Source organism: Nomascus leucogenys, chromosome 20, assembly GCF_006542625.1.
Source record: "Nomascus leucogenys isolate Asia chromosome 20, Asia_NLE_v1, whole genome shotgun sequence".
Classification (NCBI taxonomy): domain Eukaryota; kingdom Metazoa; phylum Chordata; class Mammalia; order Primates; family Hylobatidae; genus Nomascus; species Nomascus leucogenys.
Window position 1 is genome coordinate 17,584,591 of NC_044400.1, and position 22,188 is coordinate 17,606,778.

Here is a 22,188-nt window from a genome sequence, read left to right on the forward strand (position 1 = left end):
TGAATGGGAATTGATTTGGTTCTAAAATTCCTGTTTTGCCAGGCAAAATTTTTGATCCACAAGCCATCATTCAATTTGATCATGCAAATAAAAATGGCTGTGAGCCCCAAATCCTGGGAGAAATTCAGGGTTGGAATGTCAATGATACTGAAAATCATTATGGTCTGAATGCCACTTGAAAGCCCAAAAATGTGAGTAAGTTCCCTGGGAAGACACAAGAAAGTAAGATGAGGCCACTGGCCTAAAGAAGTTTCTACAATCTTAAATTTGTACAACAGTCTCCTTCCCTACATTGTTGCATGGATTAAAAACAGAATAGGCAATATTGTTCATTCTAGTTTAATTCCATCAATAAAAGACTTTCTGAATGCCTACCTATGTGACAGCCACTCTTCAGGATGTTAGAGTTCCAGCAATAAACAAAGCAGCTAAAATTCCTGCCATTATATATCTCAGATTCCAGGGGAGGAAAAAGAAAATAAAAGTAAGTGAAACATAAATACTGGGTAGCAATAAAGTTATGGAGGAAAATAAAGCAAGGAAGGGGAGTAGAAAGTTGGGGAAGAAAGGAGTTGCATTTTAAAAGAGGAGGTCACAGTCAGTCTCACTGAAATGACATTTGAATTAAAAAACTGAAGGAGGAGATGGGGAAGTCTAAAAGAAGAATGTTCCAGGAGATGGGACAACCAATGCAAAGGTCCTGAGGGGGAGTGTGCCTATTCTACTCAATAAACAGCAAGGAAGTAGAAAGAAATGAGCAAAAAGCCGCGTAGTAAGCGACAGGGTCTTGAGGACCCTGGGAAAACGTGCCTCTAGTTGCCACAACTAGGATGTTCCTTACCTCTGCATTCAAATTTTCCCTGCTCCATTCACCTGGGCCTGTAATTTCTAAAGTGGAAGTATGAGAAAGTCTTATTTTTGCGTACCTCCTGACTCCACTGAAAGTAAGCTTCTGGAGAACAGAGGCTTAGACATCCCACAGATGGTCAGGGGACACACACTGAAGAAGAGAATAAAATCGACAACCAAATAAAGATTCCAATCTAACTCCTAAACTGACGCTCATAAGGAACAAGAAAATACTTAGGCTTAGTCAGCCCTGTAGCCTTTACTAAGGAGCACCTTACAAGGATTTGGGAAAGAGGAGGAGGGGGTAAAAAGAAAAAAAAATCAGATGTGGAAAGTCAAATGGGAAAGTTCTAAACACCTCCAGAATCCCCAATCTGCTCTTCTCTCCACTTTGTTATAGCTCCCTGTCTTTTCTGCTCCAAATTTCCACAAGTACCAAGAAATGCTGAATATTCTCCAGCCTTGACTATACAGAACGTGAGCACCCAGAAGGCAAAGTCTTCTGTGTCTTCACATTGTGAATGATAGTCAAAATGTTGCAGGTACCTAACACATACACACATAAAGAAAATAAAATAAAATAAAACTATACGAACATAGTTTGCTCAGGCAATGTAGTAAATGCTCTATGGTAATGATATGAAAAGTGAGGCTGTTAAGCAGAACTGATTTCAAAGGTTATTGAAATTTTTGTAGGATATAAAAATAAGGTCTGAGATCTGAAACCAGGGATGGGGTATCTTGTAATGCCTGCTACTGCTACTTTCGGCCATCAACTCTAGGGAAAGAGAGGAAAAAACTCAATTAGATAAAGATGATTTACCACTGCCAATGTTTTTATACAAGCCAGATGAAGTTGTAAATATGGGTGTGGTGCAGATAATTAGAGCTATCCAAATACTGGAAAATTTACAGTGCAAGTCATCAATTTTAGAGCTTTCTCTTCTAAATGGGAAAGGCAAATGTCTTCGCTCTTATTTTTCTGTGAGGGCACATTTCTTGCATTTATTTACTGAGATATAATGCACCTTGTTTGAGACTGTGAAAAATAAAAGACTTCCTTCAGGAATTTAAAACAAGCCGTATGCATAGTTAAATAATACCTAAATATAAGCCAAGCCAGGTACCTGGAAACCAGAAAAAAAGCATCAGTTAAGTCCCAACAAGAAATAACAAAAGCATCCCCAAATAACTATGACTTAGGAACTAGCCACTTGAGTGTACAAGAGTCTTGGAAACAATGGTTTTCAAATCTGAGTAGAGTCTTGAAGGAAAAAAAAGATGATATATTAAGTGGAAAAAAAGGAGATACAAAATTTTAGTACGTATGTGACAAGTATGTAAAAATACACTTGTGAAAAAGATAAAAGTTACACCAGGGTTAGGGGAGTCTTTTTCAGTAGGAGGAAGTCCTTCCCTGATTTTGTAATTACATTTCTTTATAAATTTGATTGGAAAATTGGAGGAAGTCACTTAAGGAGAGTTTTAAAGAAAAAATTAAATTTTGCTTCTCAGGGACCAGCAGGCTGTTGGGTGAGACTGGAGAGGAATATGATCAGGAGTTGAGGCCAGAGAGCCTAAGGTCTTGAATACTTGGCTGTGGAGTTTGAAAATGATCCCATGGACAAAAGGAAGGCACTGCACTCTCTGAGGAGAAATAGCCTGATCCAAGCTGAGCTTTCAAGAGCTGGTTTTTGTGGCTGGAAAGCCTTAGTGCCTTAGTTCAGAGGTCATGTTAGCATGTGGACAGGAGGAGCGAGCAGGAATGGGGGCCTAGAAGGAGAAACAACCAGACTTACCAGATTCCCGGGGAAAAAAATCATCACTTAATAGATCTAATCAAATGGCCTTAGTATTGTCTGGCCACCAGTCCCTCCAGAAGCTGCTTACGAAGGTGTCAGGAATAGTCTATGTGGACACCACCTAAAATGCCTGACCGCAAAGAGAACACATGACGACGATGGCGCCAGTGAACTTGAGACTGGGGGCAAAATAATACAGAAATGCAAGGTTTTTCAACTTGTAGAAACCCCACCAACTTAGGAAACGAGTTAGAGGAGAAACAGAAGGAGCCTTAAAATGAGACGTGTACCATGAATATTTAAGAACGCAAACACATTCTGGTCCAGTGTATTACATTTCACCGCTCCTCAAGATGCATCCCAGTGGTGTATTTTTCTTTATCTTCCCACGGGGTTCTTTTGGACTGGCCTTCCCCACGCTCTCTGTCTGCACGTGAACCACAATACTGCTACACCTTACGATAAGGCAGCTAGTCCTGAAGACTTGATTCTTCAAGTATAGCACTCTGTTTCTGCAGTCTCCAAACTTTTCATTGTGCATTCCATCAGTAGAACACAATCTAAGCACACAGGAACCTGAGTACATCCTCAGTATATGTACATATTTATACAGAAATTATATAATGATTACTATCCAGCTCATATATTAAGCACTAGTAAATTTATTTCACTTTTGAAAAATTAACAAGAAATAAATATAACTTTTGATATTCAAAGGAATGGTATTTCTCTTCAGACCACTAAAATAGCCACATTGACCCAAAAGGTAAAGGAATGGAGGGCTCTATGGGAAGGACCTAGCTGGACTGGACCCCAGGCCTTTGTCACATGGGAAGAAAGGGACCCTCTTGCAAGCATGCATCCAAGTTCACTGTGGGCAGGCACTGGAAAACAGAGTGCAGGAGCTATTTTTTTGTTGTTGTTGCAAATTTTCCAGCTCAGACATATCTCAATAGGATAAAGGTCTCAAACTGCTTTATTTCTGTATTCATTTCTGTATTTCCTCCATTCAAGTGAGCCTCATCCACGAGAAAGTTTTCCATCAGCCTGTTACTTGATGGATTTAGCGACCACTGATGATGACTGTTTTGCTCTACTATCTCATCAGGAGTTTTATAATGCTCATTTTCTAATTCATTCCTTTTGCATTTATTAGTTGTGATTTCTCCATAATTAATGACTTTCTCTAATCAACTATTTGATTATCTTCAAATACAATTTGTGCTAGAAAGGCATGGTCAAAGCTGAATTCTTTCACTTTATTTTTTACAGTAATGAGGTAGTATCCTAGCAATTTGTGAAGGTGACCCTCTACACTTTGTGGAGTTTTCTTGGTTGGTGTATCATTCCAGAATCTAGAATCTTTAGGTACTCCCCTCTTTTTGTATACTAAAGATCGTGGTTCCTACAACATACCTATAACAGTTTCAAGTAACAATATAAATATTTCCACTACAACTGTATAGTCAAAAGATTGTCTTTTAAAGCCACTTAAGTAATAATCTTCTCTGTATGAGAGGTTAACACCAACCTCACGCATACAGCTAGGTTTGTCTCTATCTGTTTTCAATTTTTAGTGAATGCTTTTTTATTTGAATTTTTATTGTGGTAAAAAACAAGTAAACTAAATTTACCATCTTAACCTTTTTTAAGTATTCAGTAGTGTTAAGTATATTCACACTGGTATGCAAGAGATCTTCAGAACTTTTTCATCTTGTAATACTGAAACCCCATAGCCATTAAACACTAATTCCTCCTCCCAACTTGGTAACCACCTTTCTGCTTTCTGCTTCCATGATTTTGACTACCTTAGATACTTTACGAGTGGAATCATATGGTATTCATCCTTTTGTGACTAGCTTATTTCGCTTAGCATAATATCATTGAGGTTCATCCATGTTGTAGATTATGACAGGATTTCTTTCCTTTTTAAGGCTAAATAATATTCCATATATATGTATACTACGTTTTCTTTATCCACTTGTGTGGATGGACATTTGGGTTACTTCTACCTCATGGCTATGAGGAATACTACTGCAGTGAACATGAATGTGCAAACACTTCTTCGAGATCCTACTTTGAATTCCTTGGAGTATTTCTCTTTTTAAATTAGGTAAAACATTTACATGGTCCTAAAGTCAAAATAAGGAACATTAAGAGACATCAGCCTTCTAGCCCCATCCCTGGATACCTTTATCCAATGGGAATCACTTTATCCAATGGCAATCACTTTTATTAGTTTATTTATCCTTTCATTGTTTCTTTTGGAAATATAAGTTCATTCATATATACTAACATGACCACACAACACTCTTCCTCTATATCTGACATGTATAAAAGGGAGTGGCTCTACGTTGTCCTGCACGTTGGCTCTTATCACTTAAAATATCCTAGACATGCCCCTCCTAGAATGAAAGCCTTCCTCATTTCTTTTTATAGGTACATAGTACTTCACTCTATTAATGGACCATATTATTCACTCAGTCCCCTATGATGATTACTTGGGTTGTTTCTTGTTGCTTCCTATTACAAATAGTGCTGCACTAAATGCCCTTGAGCACATGCCACATCTTGATTTTGCTCATTATCTTTGGGATAGATTCCTATATACGAGGTGCTGAGTTGAAGAAAGAAAATGCAGAGGCGGTTTTGCGAGATCCTGACAAACATCACCCCCATTGGGGTACTACCATGCTGCATTCTAACCACTAGGGTTGAAGAGGGCTGGTTTTGCTCACTGCACCATCAGAATAGCTATGCTGTTTAACTTTTGCATTTCTGCCAATCTGTATGTGAGACATGCTACCTTGGTGCAGTTTACAAATGCATTTCTCTTACTGTGAGTGAGGTTAACATCTTTCCATATGTTCAGAGCAGTAAATTTCTCTTTTCTCTAAACTGTTAATAGCCTTTTCCCATTTTTCTGTTGGAACATGGAACTTTTTCTTCTCAATTTTTATATGTATGTATGTATACACAAGGGTCTATGTTAGTAATTTAACCCTCTGTGATATGATTTGCTTATGACGTTACTGGTTGTTGTTTTGCCATACACGTTCCTCTTTTTTTAAAATATAGTCAAGCATATCAATTTTCCCTGATTTCTGCTGAATTCTGAGTCATGGTTAGGAAACTTATTCCCTTCCCAGGTTAACAGAAATTAATCCATGCTTTTGTCTTCAGTTACATTTTAAGCAGTGAATTTCTTTCAACTTAATCAACCAGTACTGCTGAAATTCTCCATCCATGGAGAACAAAATAGGTTTGTAGGACTCTGAATTCCAATGTTCTAAAATAGAACTTTATGTTTCCCAGGAAAAAAAACCCTCTCTTCTCTACTCCCTGGAAACTCCATTTCTTGTAGGGCACACGCCTGCATATCACCCAGCGGTTTTAGTCATTTTGAACACAGTTAATGTTTTATTTCACTTGGTTTAACACATAGGTCACTTCTTAGGCTATTCTGTGCCACCTTATCCCATCCCTCAAAGTTACACGGCAAAGTCAAACCAGAGGCAAACTCTGAGCATCTTCACCACACTGAAAGCCGTCTGTTATCTAATGTGCCAAAAATCAACTGTGCCCCAGGGACAGTGTGTAACAGCAGGATGATACAGCTCCATGAACAATAATGTTTATGAAGCATACAACACACCCTCACATATCTGAGCTTAATAGAACACTTAAGGAAGAGTTGATTTTTAAAATTACTCTCCATTCTTTATTCTCCCTTCTTAATTCTCCCTTTTCATGCCTAACACCCAAAGATTAGTCCAATGCATGCGCTGTTACATTTAGTGAGTGTGAGACAGGGCTCACCTTCAGGTAGCTGTGTACAAGGGGGAGGGGCCACCACATGGGAAGAAGATCAGGAAGGGGTCTTTTGGGTCTTACTTCCGCAAAGCAAACAGATTCATCTCAGAAGTTATAAAGTGGAAACCTCTGGATTAAAATTATCCTGATAATTTTAGAAAATAGGAATTCTCTCATCAACCAAATTATCTCATTTGGCCTTTCACATCTGGAATAGGACTTCATCTCATTACTAAGGACTATTGACTTATAAAATAAATTCATTTTTGGCACAAACACTATCAAATGTGGTTTTTTGAGTTCACAGTCCTCAGCTAATTAGAAATGAGGCTAGTGCCAGGTAAACAGAAAGCAGCAGGAAGAAATGGTAAAAGTGGGAAAATAAACCTATAAAAACAGAAAATGTCTAAGAGCCTAGCATCTGTGGTCAGTTAATTCATCATCATTTGGTGTGCTGTTCATACTATATCGGCTCATGAAATAATCACTGCTGCTGAAAACAATGACACCAAGTCAGCAAGAGAAGGTAAAATTTCATTCTGGGCCTAGGATTGAAAAAAATCAGTAAAATACAAAACTGAGTTTAAAACAGTTCCTTTTTTAAAAAGCTATTTTTTTCTTTAAAAAGTTTGATGCTTAAATAATTAAGGTTTAATTATGTGGAAAACAGATCTGCATGAAAGACTTCACCCCTCATTAGTGACAAAGTGTACCCTAAATAGCATCCATGTGGCATAAAGCGTGTTTAATGCCTGCCAATCTAAAGTCACTGCAAAGTCCTTTCCCAAATAGTTTCTAATGATACTTTGTATTGAACATTTTTTTCTCGAAAACATTTTCAAGGTTTTTCAAAAAATGTTCAGGTGGCCTTTCGATTTCTACTAAAAAACAAACAAAAAAACCAAAAAAACAAATTTAGCAATTCCCAAGGAAAAGGTTCAACGGCACACACTTCTACAGCTAATGGTCCTGAGAATCATAACACAAAATAGATGGCAACTAATTTTCCCATCTATCTTTGGTGGCATTCTGGAAAGCATACATGAAACAGGAATACTCACGGAACATGGTATAAAATTGCTGAGGGTTCAGATTCCATTTTCCCCAAGGGGTCTTGTGGCCTTTCGATTGGGCATAATTTGCATGATTGAATTCGGGTTCAGTACCAAATGAATCAAGGACTCGGAGCATGCACCTGGAAGAAAAAAGCAATGTGTTTAACACTACATACTTGCCCCCAAAGTTGAAAAGATAAAAGCTCTAACCCTTCCTTCAAGACTACTAAAAATAGGTAAATCCTTTTAAATAGAAGCAGGACCAGACAAGAATTATGATGTTTTAGAATAGCTTGTGTACCAAACATCTACTTGTGTCACTTTAGAGTCTGAGACATCACACAGCAGATATGATTTGCTTCAGATCAGGTAACTAACTACAGAGGATCATTCAACTACCAGCAAAATAAAAAGTTCTATGAAAGCTTGAACTGGGGACTGCCATGTTCAATGCTGTACCCTCAGCACCTAGCCAGAGCTGAGCACATAGTAGGTGTCTAATCAACTGATGCCGAAGAAACAGAGCTACCATCTATAGAGGTCTTATTCTGCTTAAAGCACGTGACACGTGTTATCTCTAGGAGCAATCATTCAACGTTTTCATCAATTGGAGTATTCGACTTTATATTAAGCTTAGAATCTCATTCAGTAGGCAATGGTATTTTTTTTATATATCTGATAGTAATAGAACTTTATTTGCTTTCTCCTAGAACTTGAAGAAATACAAGTGAAAATGTTTTGTTTACTATTCCACCAAAGCCATAAAACAGGGCCAAATCTGGTTTACCGCCTATTTTTTATGGTCTGTGAGCTTAGAATAATCTTTACATTCTTAAATGGTTTTTAAAAAATATTTTGTGACATGTACAAATTATATAAAATTCCAATTCCCATGTTGAAAAATAAAAATTGTATTTGAACGCGGCCGCACCCTGTTGTTGACCTATTGTCTATGGCTGCTTTCATCCTGTAACAGCACAGCTAAGCAGCTGCAGCGATGCATATATGGCTCAAAAAGCTTACAATGTTTGCTAGCTGGCTCTTTTCGGAAAGTTTTCTGACCACTGCTCTAGAGTGCACGAAGAATAACCAATTGGAAGAAAGGAATCAATCCCAAAACAAAATTTATTGATTTTGGTAATATTTCATCAGTGACTTTCAAAATATTTGATGTAAATTAAACTTGAGGATGGCCAATAAAAGCAGCTCTATTTTCTATTATGTATCAATAATAACTTCTGAATAACTTTTAGAAGACTAAGAAGCATAAAAGTAAAGATTGAAACCCACATTTTAGAATCAGATGATGGCAATGACTTTTAAAAATCTGGCTCAGTTTTTTCCTACTATCAGAAAAGCATTCTTTCAACTTTTATTTTCACTTCAATGCATGATTCAGGGGAAAATCCAAACATGAGAGTGGACTTTTTAGGAAGTATACTTATACATTTTCATTTCTGTGTGCTAGTTTTCTCATTAGAGATCACTACCATTTGTCAAGGCCAGGAAGTGAAGAAAAGAAAGGTAGGCAGGCCACCACCACAAGTCAAATACAAGCTAACCACAGGAGGAATTTCCCTGTCTGAGATTCTTCTGTGGCTCTCACGGAATATGCTCTTACCATAGCAGCAGTTTTCACAGTATCAAAGATATGTCATTGGCCTGGTGGCCAATAGGTGGGCAGAAATAAAGCCCACAGTCCTGAAAAAAGAAAGCTAGGGACCCAAGGAACTGATCAGTGTCTGTTTTCTTTGCTCTCTGAATAGCTCAGAGCATCCCTTTCCACTTCTTAATAAAACATACCCATTTCTTAACTTATATTTTTCCATTTAAAAAAAAGATGTACAAGGAACTGGTTTCAGCCAGTATATATTCTTCTGCAAAAGCTGGCAGTGTTAATGGTGGCAGCTCTACAGGTCACTGCAAAAAGGGAGAGGAGAGGACAGGACCCACACTGATTTGTGGGGCTGGGGAATGCTCCACTCCTACCAGAGAAATAGAGCTGGGATTCGCCAGCACTACTTTGTGAGTCAAAGATTACAGCACTCTGTGCAGGCAAAGCAGGGGGAAATGGGCCACTCTGGTCATGTGGAGCCTTGGCTTGAAGGCTCACCTTCTTCCATATATTGGCAATTGACTCCAACAGTCTACAGCTATCTTTGGTATCTGGTGGATTGGTTCCAGGACCCCTGTGGACACCAAAATCCAAGGATACTCAAGTCCCTTATATAAAGTGGTATAGTACTTTCATATAACCTATGCACATCCTCTCATATTTAAATCATCTCTAGATTACTTATAATGCCTAATATCACATTTGTATTTTTATTATTGTATTACTATGTTTTTCCTTCAGATATTTTTGGTCTGCGGTTCAATCTGTGGATGTGGAACTCATGAATATAAAATGCTAACGATATACTCTTCTCTAGCTTTGGCTGGTGACCATATTTTTAACTTGAAGTTTTATTATTGTTATTTTTGATTTGGGCAATTAAAACAAATCCTGATGAGTAAAGTTGTCTGCCAAGGGCCTAACTCCTGAAAGCCCCGACTTTGCACAGTGCCTAGATGTAAGCTATGTGGCACTGGGCTCTTCCTGAAAGAGGAATGGAATGATGGGATCTCTCTCAGAAATTTGTAATTCGACATCCTTTTCCTTGAGGCTTTGGCTTGGGAATTGCTTTTCTAGCTTACCTAGGTTTAATTTATAAAGCACAGACAGGACACTGGACTTGGTCTATGACATGGAAGGTTTGACATTATAGTTTTCCTTCTTCAATCACATCCTGCATCTGTCTGTTTTGCAACTATTTTTATAATGTGTTGCTAATATTTATGTCTTCCCTCTAATGTCTCTGTGTCTGGAGCATCATAGGCAGACTAATGACTTAAAAAGATATTTGTTTTGATGCCCAAGGCAGCTCGCCTTCCTGTAACAGGGATCGCAGCAGCCATGCCAAATAACTCCTGGAACCTTCTCTGTGCTCTCAGCCACACTGCTATGAAATGGATGTTCAGCAGCTCCTTGCCATGCCATAATTTCTAATCTGGTGTTTGACATAAAACATGGCCTATCTTGGACTACTTGCAGTTTACTTTCTTGTATGTCCTTTAACAAAGGCCTTGTAGAAAGTAAAATGCGTATGAGTTTTGCAGTACTTAGCAGAATACTAGTTGTGTGTAGGCATTTAATTTATGTTTAATTGAATTTCCTAGATCCCTACGTAAATAGGACAAAATTTACAATTATTTTTCCAAGACCAACTGGCCTCAAGGGTTTGCTCCTAATTGAAAGATCAGATAACAATACATTTAATGGAATACATTCCATTAAATTTCTGATTTTTAAAAGGGAAAATTTTAAATTTTCCCTGACAATGTCTAATTTTTAAAACGGAAAGAAATCAGCCAGAAACTTCCAAGAGGATCTGAGTAGGCTCTTAATGGAATCTTTGCTTCATCACACCACAAAGACTGAAGAGCTAAAGCAGTAACAGACCTCCTGCCAGATAATATCACTAACATAGATGATTTATTAAAGAAAGGCAGATAAACATTACACTCATCCATAAAACCCCCTCTAAGATGGTGCCTTTTCATCCAACAAGAATCAAATATCAATCAACAGTGACCATTTTAATAACAAAATCGTCCTTTTTTAATTCACCTAAACACTACCGCTGAGAACATTTTTCCATCCAAAGAACTCTTCTTAATTGCGAGGATATGTGAGTCAAGGGAAGCCTGTACTGCGTAGATTCCTTTGCACATTTATCAGCTGTCTGCCGTTTACAAAATGGTGGAAAGTAACACCTTGGTCAAGATTTCAAGAAACAAGCCAAAAACCAGAAAAACACCTAATGCAAAAGGTAGAGCACTATCTTGGCCCACAGCAAGTTTTTAGTTTTGCTTTTTTTATATTTATGTGCCATTTACATTGTTAAATATATTTAAGTTTATTCACCTTCTAAAACTGATTTTTTAAAGGAAACTTTTAAAGACCATAAATAAAACCCAGTATTGACTGCCATAAATGCAAGATAACAACAACAAAAAGTATATAACCTTTAGGAAGTATTTTACAATTCAGAATAGACACTTTTGCCTGCTGAATGCTGAGACTCACAGCTATTCTCACATTGTGAAAAATGCATGTGTTAAAAGTAGTGTCGGAGATACAGTAGCATCAAACTATACCTTTTCTCAAAAAGGCTGAAAGAAAATTGAAAAATTAATAAATTTCATTATATAATTCATTGTGATTTAGTGCCATGTTTGTATGCCAGGTAAAAGCGTTTCAAATACTAAATCGTGGTCCCAAACCCACACTCGGGCAAACACTGAGCTACTCTACTAAATAATAAAGACTGCACAGAGTACACATGTACCACAGTCATACTAATCTTAACGGGCTTATCTTAAAAAGTGCAAGATCCCAGCATTCAGATAACGTATTCCTAGATTTCCCTTCCAGGAATGACAAAATACTGATGAAGTAAAGGGTAAGAAAAGCGAATCATGGGCCGGATGCGGTGGCTCAAGCCTGTAATCCTAGCAATTTGGGAGGCCGAGGTGGGCGGATCATGAGGTCAGGAGTTCGAGACCATCCTGGCCAACATGGTGAAACTCCGTCTCTACTAAAAATACAAAAATATTAGCCGGGCATGGTGGCGGACGCCTGTAGTCCCAGCTACTTGGGAGGCTGAGGCAGGAGAATGGCGTGAACCCGGGAAGCAGAGCTTGCAGTGAGCCCAGATGGCGCCACTGCACTCCAGCCTGGGGGACAGGGCCAGACTCCGTCTCAAAAAAAAAAAAAAAAAAAAAAGAAAAGAAAAGAAAAGCGAATCATGATCTAAAACCTATGGAACACAAGAAATGACACTGTACCTATTTTATCAAAATTGTTATTTGATTAAATAGATGACACTGGCATACGCATACTGAGAGGAAGGCTAAGTATTAATATTAGTCAAGGTAGAAAGGAGGTTGACACTTGTTTTCTAAGAAACTAATGAAAATAATGAATAGCCATAGAAAGTACAAAGTCACTGAGAATCTGAATTTCAATTATGAATGAGCAACACTCCATACAGCTGAAAAGATACTATTTGATAAGCTTTTTCTACCCACAATCATGCAACCTTTGTTAAGGAGGGGGAAAAAAACCCTTAAGTCAGAACACCATACAGCACTTACTGGTAATGAACCCAGGATGGTCCAAGAGTTTTCTTGAATTGAGCAAGTCCTACAATATCAATATAAATGAGCTCAACAATTCTGTCTCCTACAGTTGGGCAGCCAGATCGGTTTCCTACAACCTTCTTCATGATTCTAGAGAAACGGCAAATGAGAGGGGAGAAAAAAGAGAAAAATCATTTACTTAAAAGGTAATAAACTTGGCAACTTTAATGGGCAAATGCCACCCCAAAAATCCTTATTAGAGATGACAGCATGGCCCTTTCAAATCTGCTACCTATATAAATTGTTTCCATCCATTAAGGCCAAGCCAGTACGCTGATTCTGACTCTTGCAAAAGCAAATGGTGGCATATAAACACAGTCTTTGAAATCAAGGAAGATATGGGTCTGACTCCATCACCACTATGTAGTAGCTGTGAGACCTTAACCAAGTTATCTAACCTCTCTCAACCTCTTTGCTCATCTTCCAGAAAACAAGGCTCTCTCAGGGGTTCTTCACAATGAGATATTGAAAAGAAAGTACCTAACGAATACCAGATACTCAATAACTTAGTTTTCTCCCCCAGAGCCTGTTCTTACCACTTAGCACCCTTACTAACCTCCCCCTCCCCTTTTTCTAAATGTCTTCAATTTCTGGCCTCTATAGTATTAACTTCTTTCTACCTGTCTCATTCTGTTCCTTAACTTTTTCCCTTATGTCAAATTTTTCCTCCTTGCTTGACCGTATTACAGAACTGGCACTATGGTTTATAGTTTTTTTTTTTTAATCACCCTTTCCTCCACCCATGCATCCATCCACACAAAACCATACTTGCGCTCAGAGCATGACGATGTACTTGATTGGTAGGCCAACTTCATGTGTAGGAACGAGTAACTGATAACCCTACTGCCATCCACTCACTAATCAGTCACCACTGTTGCTTATCCCTGCCCACCCCCCCACCTTAATGCTTCACCAAATTATGGATATCCTACTTCAAAGGACAAGAGTCACAAACAGGACTCTGCTTGACAGCTCTGTACTACCACCACATCAGCCACCCTCCTTCCTCTCCCCTGTTTATGAAAGAACTAGGTTCTGTGAACCAGTTTTTTCCCAAGAGTCAGAAAACCCTTCCTGTTAAGGGCCAGAGAGTGATTATCTTCATCTCTGCAGGCCATACATTCTCAGTCATAACCGGCCCATTCTCCCGTTGTGGAATGAAGACAGCTATCTATGATATGTAAACAATAGGCATGGCTGTGTTCCCATGAAATTGTATTTACAAAAAAAGACAGAGGGCTGATTTGGCCTGCTGAGCTATAGTTTGCTGATCTCTGGTCCACCCCATGTTCAGTGTTTCCCAGACTTGTCTGTGTAATGAAATTACCTGGAGACATCACAAAATACTTATGGTTGTGTCCTACCCGCAAGGGTTGTGATTTAATTCGCCCATGGCATGGTCTGTGGGATTTTTAAAAGATCCTCCAAAGTTAAACAATAAATACAAGATCTCCAGGTGGTTCTAAAGTACAGATATATTTAAAGACCACTGCTCTATGCTGCTTCCACAATTATCTTCTCAAATAAAACACATCTAGCCCTGACCCCAGTGTGCATAAAGACTACTAGAGTTAAGTCTTCACTTAACATCATCAATAGATTCCTGAAAACTGGGACTTTAAACAAAACAACAGATAGCAGGCCCTCCAATAAAGTCATTTCCTTCAAATCACTGGTTATAATGTTGATGAAAAAAATTGGTTTCATTTTACATAATTTCATTTATAGTCCTAGTTTCCAAGAACCTATCAACGATGTTAAGTGAGGACATACTGAACAAATTTTCCCTTGACCATCAAATTCAGTCTCTGACTGATAAATTCCTAACATGCCTTTCCTGACCTCCCCAGGCGGTACTTGTCCCTGGTACTACCACGGCACTCCATTTATTTACCTACCTAACTCATTCATTCACCTATTTATTCCTTCACTCATTCATTCTATAAATAGTTATGTGAGTACTCATTACTTGCTAGGCACTATCTAGGTGCCCACTACACAGAGACAAACAATACTCAGTTTTCTGCAATCCCAGTGCTTACATTCTAGCATCCACATACACCTCAATTAGCACTGGAATTAGTGTAATTATTTTTAATATATTAGTTGTAATTATCAAAAGATTGGCAGCAAGGTCCTTGACCACAAGTTGGTCATCTCTGTATGTCCCACACCAAAACTAGCCTACAGAAGACACCAGATGAGTGACTGCTAACGGTATAAATGCAGCCACTTTGTAGGTTGTGTATCCATTTTTTTTTTTTTTTTTGGAGACAGAGACTTGCTCTGTCACCCAGGCTGGAGTGTGCAGTGGCAAGATCTCGGCTCACTGCAGCCTTTGCCTCTTGAGTAGATGGGACTACAGGCATGGGCCACCACACCCGGTTAATTCTTGTATTTTTAGTAGAGACAGGGTTTCACTATGTTGGCCAGGTTGGTCTTGAACTCCTGGCCTCAAGTGATCTACCTACCTTGGCCTCCCAAAGTGCTGGGAGCCACCATATATTGTTTTAACATCTCTCTCATCTCAATGAGCTCTAGAATGTTCATTCAAGGTATTCCTTCTGGAAATATATGACATACAGCAACATGGCAACTTGACTGTTGGGTGGGAAGTCTCCATGGGCAGTAATCCTAAGTGACTGCAGGGGATGGAAGCGTCCCTGCTCAGCCAGCTATGCCAATATAGAAGGGATTACAGGAGGGCTAGAGCTAGAAGCAAATTTCAGTGAAATAAAAAACCCAAGTAGACTTAACAGACTCAGCTGAAAGTTGGCTAATTGAAAAAGGATCAGCTCAGGGCTTTCCGGAAATTTATTCTATCCAAATTAAATTACAAATAGGAACCTGCCCTGTTTTAAGATTTAGCAAGATTGATGTTGAGTAGGCAGTGGTATGAATTTCAGCAAGAGACAGGGAATTAGGAAAGTCAATAATGTTTTGTGCTACAGATGTTGGAAGCACCTGTAATAGCAAAGAATAAGCTCCTTAGTTTGAATTTTCTGGCGTTCATTTATGAAGCCTCTGGAGCCTTCAGCGACAATGAAAACATATTATCCTTTTCACAGTGTATGTATTTAGCTCCCGAAAATAATCTTCTTATCTCCTGTTTAGCGAATTATCACTTTCATTTTCCTCGACAAAAAATTATACACTAATAAAGGTAATACTTTTAAGAGTTTACAATTTCTTTTTTGTATCCTGATTTTAAAATTGAAAAGTAATCTTCTTACTCCTTGAGCTCAGCCAGTGAAGCTGAAATCCTAATGTCATGGCCCAGTAAGTACAGAGATGTAATTAAATCACTCCACTGAACTAATTCACCAAGAGGGCCACCACTGAAAGCTGTCTCTGCAATCTTAAATCCAGATTCCTTGGTCAGGAGTCCCAGGTGAACAAGGACCTGGAAAACAAAGAGGCAAATACTGATTCACACTGAACCACATACAAAATGCACAGTAATGCACCAAGAAGTCATCAACCAATCCCAAAATCATCTTTACATCCTAACAAAATCTCAGTGTGGGGAATGCTGTTTTTCTAGAAGGTACAAAGGAAGGAAATAATTTTTCATTGTGATTTTAGAGAAATAAAATCACTGCAGCCCTTGGTATGGCTACGAGTACAAGGTATGGACAGATAATTCCACCTTTTAAAAGCACAGTGTATTTGTAAAATCGGGATTAAAGGAAGGTAAGACAGGACAGTATTTTCTAACATTATTGGTCTTTTATCTACAGCTAAAATACTTCTAACCTTTTACCATGGAAAATTTCAAATATGTAGAAAGGCAAACATGACAATACAGTCAATGCTAAAGTAATTACTCTGTAGCTTCAACAATTATTAATGCATATTTAATCTATACCCCCATTTTCTCCCAACCCCTCTAGATTATCTCAAAGCAAATTCTAGACATATCCTTTCATCTGTAAATATTTCAGTATGTATGTCTAAAAGGAACAAACCTTCACTTGAAAAATATAACTTGAACATCACTATGATCCCTAAAAAACCTAGTAATCCTTAACATCATCTGATATCCAGTTAATATTCATACTTCTTCAACTGCCCTTTATTTTTTCTAAGTGCACCTGCGTGATTCAAGAGTCAGAGAGCATACGTAATAATTGCCTCATGTCTCTTAGCCTCATAGGAAACAATGTACAGGTGTCTCTGTCTTGGGATGTTAGCAGTCCTGGATGGTCACTAGCTAGATCCATTAATCCATTAGGGACTGCAAAGTGATGACATTTTATCATTCCTTCTTCGTTTATTAGCTAGAATAATACCTCTCTATAAAGAGAAACTACCCTTCGTCAACTATTTGGTCACCCTGAGGTAACTCTAAGGTTTGTGTAGAAGGAGCCTGATAAATACTTGATTCTTTCTCTTCATTTGCCAGTTTTTCAGAATAATAAACTTGTTCTTTAGCCTACTCTAATGATGATCTATGAGGACTTTTAATTAAAAAAATCATTATGACATCAAAGCATATTTGATATGCTTCAAAATATTGTGGATATTCTTCTCACTGACTATCCAATTGTCCCACCTAGGCCTGTGGTAGGCTATCCAAGCTGGCTCCTAAGTTCTTTTGACATGATCCTAGTCTTCTTTGATAGCTTCTCCGCACATGGGTAGACAGATGTGCCTGACAAGACTGTTCTAGGCTCAACAGGTACAACTTCTGTCTTGGACCTTAATAAGCCATTTTTCCAAGAACCTCTTATACCACTTAGTAGAAATAGCATTTAGAGACTAAAGCGTGGGGCTTAAGGGACTCAATTTTATTACTATTTATAGGCCTGATAGTGGCCCTAGCTAGGAAATTTGTTTTTCCTCAAAGATAAAACAAATCATGAGTTTAGACTGGTGCTTCTGATTCAAACTCAGGGTTACAGTGTTTTTACATAACATCACCAATCCTACCATCCATTAATTCTTCTCTTCCACACTGCAAATCCCACTTCTCAAAGACACTAACATAATTACTCATCTGCTTTACTCCAATGTTCACAATGGATTCAGAATGAGAATATCAATGCTACCACATATTACATGATTAATAAAAATGTTTTTAAGACGTTTTTACAGTTTTTTATCCTTTGTGATATCCCATCAGAAGTGTACAGTTTACTGTGTTCTAAAGTCACTAAGAATAGTCTTTTTCTGGGTGCTTCCATCAAAACTGGATGGATATATAGTCAGTTCATGTTTTATATTCCTTCTAATTTTTAGTTTTTGGTAATAACATTTCGTTTAACACTTACATAAAATGATTCCAGTGTCAAATCTACAAAGTCAGATATATTCAGAAGTCTAGTTTCTATGGTAGTCTCTGTTGCCTCCATGCTAATCCCAACTCCCCTTAATAATTGGACCATTTTTTTCCTTATTGTAGTAAAATTCACCTAACATAAAATTTACCATTTTAATGTATATGGTTCAGTAGCATGAAGCACATTCACATTATTGTGCAACCATCATCACCATCTCCTTTATTTTTAATTTTAGTTTATCAAAATAAGAAAAATACATTTTCAAACTAAGAGCAAGAAGCAAATATATGTATCTGTATTTATCTTTAGGTATACATAGATATAAATTCCCCCTCTCTCTTAAAAATAATGTAAACTATTCTCTACTTTTCTTCACCTAACAATATATCCTCGAGGTTACTCCACAGGAGTATACAGAAAAATTCTTTATTTCTTTTTACAGCCCACCTGCACATCTGAACACATGCTCTTCCATACACAACCATTTGGTGACAGAATGTTTAGTCCTGCTGTCTCACAAATTAAAGAGATGTAGGCAAAACTGACCTATCAAACTGTGACTTGCGATCCTGCAAATATATCTTTATTTTCTTTTTCAAACATACCAAATTAGTTGCATTAGGAATACCAAACTCATTTTTAAGTTTTTTAGATGTGGGAGCAAAATATTCACTTTGCTCAGTTCTGAAATCAAAACAGTTAATCTAAAGCCAGACCACGAAATCTATAGCTAACAGGGCATAAAGTCTTCTAAGCCCAGGAGTATTCGAGAGGTTTTCCAAGTCTCTCCTCATGAACTAGAAAGAAACTGGCTCAAATTTTATCAAATTTCTCTCTCTCTCTCTACTAGGGGCATAAGCAGAAGCACCAACCAGACAGAGTAACAATGAAACTCACTGGCTGTCCAAAAGCCAGGGATGAAAAACAACAAAAATACAAAATTTTCATGATGACATAATAGGAAGCTCTCAAAGGTTGGATTCAGGTAAGGAAATGGGGAAAGTTTCCTGATACCCTGACAAAGACAGGTTCAAAGGAAAAGTCTTACAGGCAGATATTCTGCTTGGCTTCACCCAAGAAACTTGTGCCAGACCCTGCTAAGTGGGAGCATTGTAAGTGGGGAAAGGACAACCCAAAAACAGCTGTACAAGAGACTGAGCAGATTCACCCTGAGGGAATATCATTTGAGATATGACACTTCTCTTAGTCTTGTTTCCAAGCAAAATCAAATTTTAAAAGAAAACTGGCATCTAACTGCACTGAATTAATAAGAAACTCACTTTCTTCCGCTTTCTCTTTTCAAGGTTCTGCTTTTCTGCCAGGGACCTGATTGCTTGGATCCATGCGTCAGCCATTCGCCGGATCCGTAGTCTCATCCACCGGAATTCTTCATGCTTTTTCATCATACTGTAGAGAATATTAAAATCCGTACGAATTTCCGCCTAGCAACAGAAATTTAATAAAACGCATAGAAGATAAAAAGTCAGAAAGCGTAATAGTTTTCATGATGTGACATCTGAAAACTTAAAAGGGTTGGTCAATTAAATTGAGAGCTTCAAAAGTAAGTCTTGTCTGCTGCAGCTTTGACTTTAAGGTCCCAGGATTGCAAATTGAAGCAAAGGCTGCTGACTGCTGATCTGCCGGAAGGGACATCATTAAAAAATTAGAAATTGAGAAAAGCAGCACAGGCATTACAAAGCCCTGAGCTATGTTAAAATGCAGTTTTTATAACGAGTATGGTTGATGTACCTTGAAATTCTCAGCACTCAAATTTACTGTGCCACTTGGATCTCCCATAGGACAGCAGACTTCTAAGAAAATGGAATCAATTCTTAGCAGGCTGTCTGACAATGTGGAAGTTGCCAAAAAGCCTCTTTCTGTCCACAGAGTTAAATAGGGAAATAAATGCTCATCTTCTGGTTTTGTCCCAGTCCAAACAAAAATTCATTGTTTTCTAAGGAATTTGAAGAGCCAGGAATACTACTTTTCTGCCATGAGTGAGAACAATTTAAAATTCCAAACAGAGTAACTTAAAAGCCAGGAAGAATATTTTTCCTAACGCTCTGGATAATATAGCTGGATACAACCAGTGACTGGAATAACAGAGAAACATAATAACCAGTATTTATTTCACAGAACATCTCAAACATTCTGAATCCACCTTTTCAGTCGTCACCATAGCTCATTCTGAACACTCATCTCTTTTCTTTCTTTATCCCCCTTTGAGATAGGGTCTCACGCTCCCACCCAGACTGGAATGCAGTGGCATGATCACAGCTCACTGGAGCCTTGAACTTGGGCTCAAGGGATCCTCAGCCTTCCAAGTAGCTGAAACTATAGGCACACGCCACCATGCTCAGCTAGTTTTTAAATTTTTTGTAGTGATGGGGTCTTGCTGTATTGCCCAGGCTGGTCTCAAATGGCTGACCTCAAGCAATCCTCCTGCCTCAGCCTCCTAAAGTGCTGAAATTACAGGCACGAGCCACCACATCCAGTTTCACTTCCCTTCTTGACTAAACAATATCCTACGACTCCTGTGGCTTACAGCATGGATCAGCAAACTACAGCCCTTGGGCTAAATCCTCACTGCTTGTTTTTGTGCATAAAACTTTACTGGAACTCAGCCATGCCCCTTCATTTACATATCATACACGGCTGCTCTCTGTGCTACAATGGCAGAACTGAGGAGCTGCAACGAGACCAATATGGCCTGCAAAGATGAAACTATTTACTATCTGGGTATTTTGTAGAAGTTTGCTGATCTATGGTCTAAAGAGTAAAGACTTAAGCTTTTAATGGGGCAACAAGTACTTTCACAGTCTCCTTCCTACCTTCCCAATTTCATCTTCAGCCTACCTCATCCAATCACCTATGGCCTTGGCCAACTGAACCATGCATGCATGCTCTACTCCCTGAAACTGCCATGCTCTCATTTTCCCACACGAGAGATATCCTTTTCTCCTTGACCTTATATCAACTCACTCATCACTTTAAATTCAACTCCAATGTCATCTTCACTATTCAATCTACCCTGAACCTTGCAGACTAAAATGACCTCTTCCTCATTAATTCCCACAAGCCTATATTACAGCATTTCTGACAGAGATGGTCATTATTTGCCATCAACCTTATTAGATCACTAAGGGCCTCCACAGCTGGTACCAGGTCTTACTCATATCAGTAGCCCATCATTCAGGAACCCTCAGAGAATTGCTCAGTAAACAAACATATGCTAATGGTTGACTGATTTGGTCACCTAGACTTCCACAGAGACAAATACAGAAGTTTTTTAGTGTAACACTATTTCAGGTTATAGTTGGCATTTCTAGAAGATTCCACATGTATCACTTGGCATCTGACCTAAATGTACAAGTCTAGAAAGAGTTTTCCAAAATCACTTACCAATGAATTATGATCAGCTTCTTCGTAGGGATTTTTTGCTCTCCAAGGTAAATGAGGACACCAATTTTCAACCTAAAAAGCATCAGTGACACTAAATATGCAGCTTCATCTATAATGAATTTACATACAAAGCACCGAGAATAGCTCCTGGCACAAAATGAGCACTATATTAATATGTGCTATTTTTATTATTAGCCAAATTCCCATGCTTTTAGCTAGTATTCCAGATACAAGTGCCCTCTCAGATGAAACAATCAGCAGCAAAGGTCAGAAGGAAGAGATTATACTTTACATCTGTCCTTCAAAGTACTTTACAGCAATTAATTCCTTAGTCATTTAAGCCTCATATCTCTGTACCAGAAGGAAAGGGAGTCTAATGGCAGAAAGTTAAAAGACTGAAACATTGCCACTGGGGAATGAGAATGTAAGGTGTCTCTGTGACCAGTTAGCAAATGGACAGGAAGGATCCTTATCTGCTGTGGCATATCTGGAAAGCAAATTGAATGGCATTGGAGCCACAGAACTCAATCCTTTATCCGAGTTAGGAATGCCACTGATAGTTTAGGGCTAATTGGTCAAGGTTTCCCTCATTTTCCAGCTATTCACTTCACACTATCTCAAGAAATAAGGTGGTAAAACCTATCTGAGAAAGAAATGAAAGGAGGAGAGAAAAAAAAAACCTTGATGATCTTGTGAGAGCCATTCTGGAAGATGGATTGTTTTGTCAATGCATAAGGTTTA

General features: G+C 38.3%; 1 protein-coding gene across 5 annotated transcripts in view; it reads right to left on the reverse strand.

The window, feature by feature from the left end:
* MGAT5 (alpha-1,6-mannosylglycoprotein 6-beta-N-acetylglucosaminyltransferase) overlaps positions 1-22,188 on the reverse strand; it is a 325,140-nt gene that overhangs the window by 93,005 nt on the left and 209,947 nt on the right. For 4 of the 5 annotated variants that reach the window (XM_012502528.2, XM_030800826.1, XM_030800827.1 and 1 more), the window contains exons 6-10: positions 21,448-21,519; positions 19,326-19,487; positions 15,997-16,166; positions 12,719-12,853; positions 7,526-7,659 (exon numbers count right to left, since the gene is read on the reverse strand). In XM_012502528.2, the coding sequence (XP_012357982.1) occupies positions 7,526-7,659; positions 12,719-12,853; positions 15,997-16,166; positions 19,326-19,487; positions 21,448-21,519 (673 nt within the window). The remainder of the gene's footprint in view (positions 1-7,525; positions 7,660-12,718; positions 12,854-15,996; positions 16,167-19,325; positions 19,488-21,447; positions 21,520-22,188) is intronic. The other variant, XM_030800828.1, reaches the window with a different exon arrangement.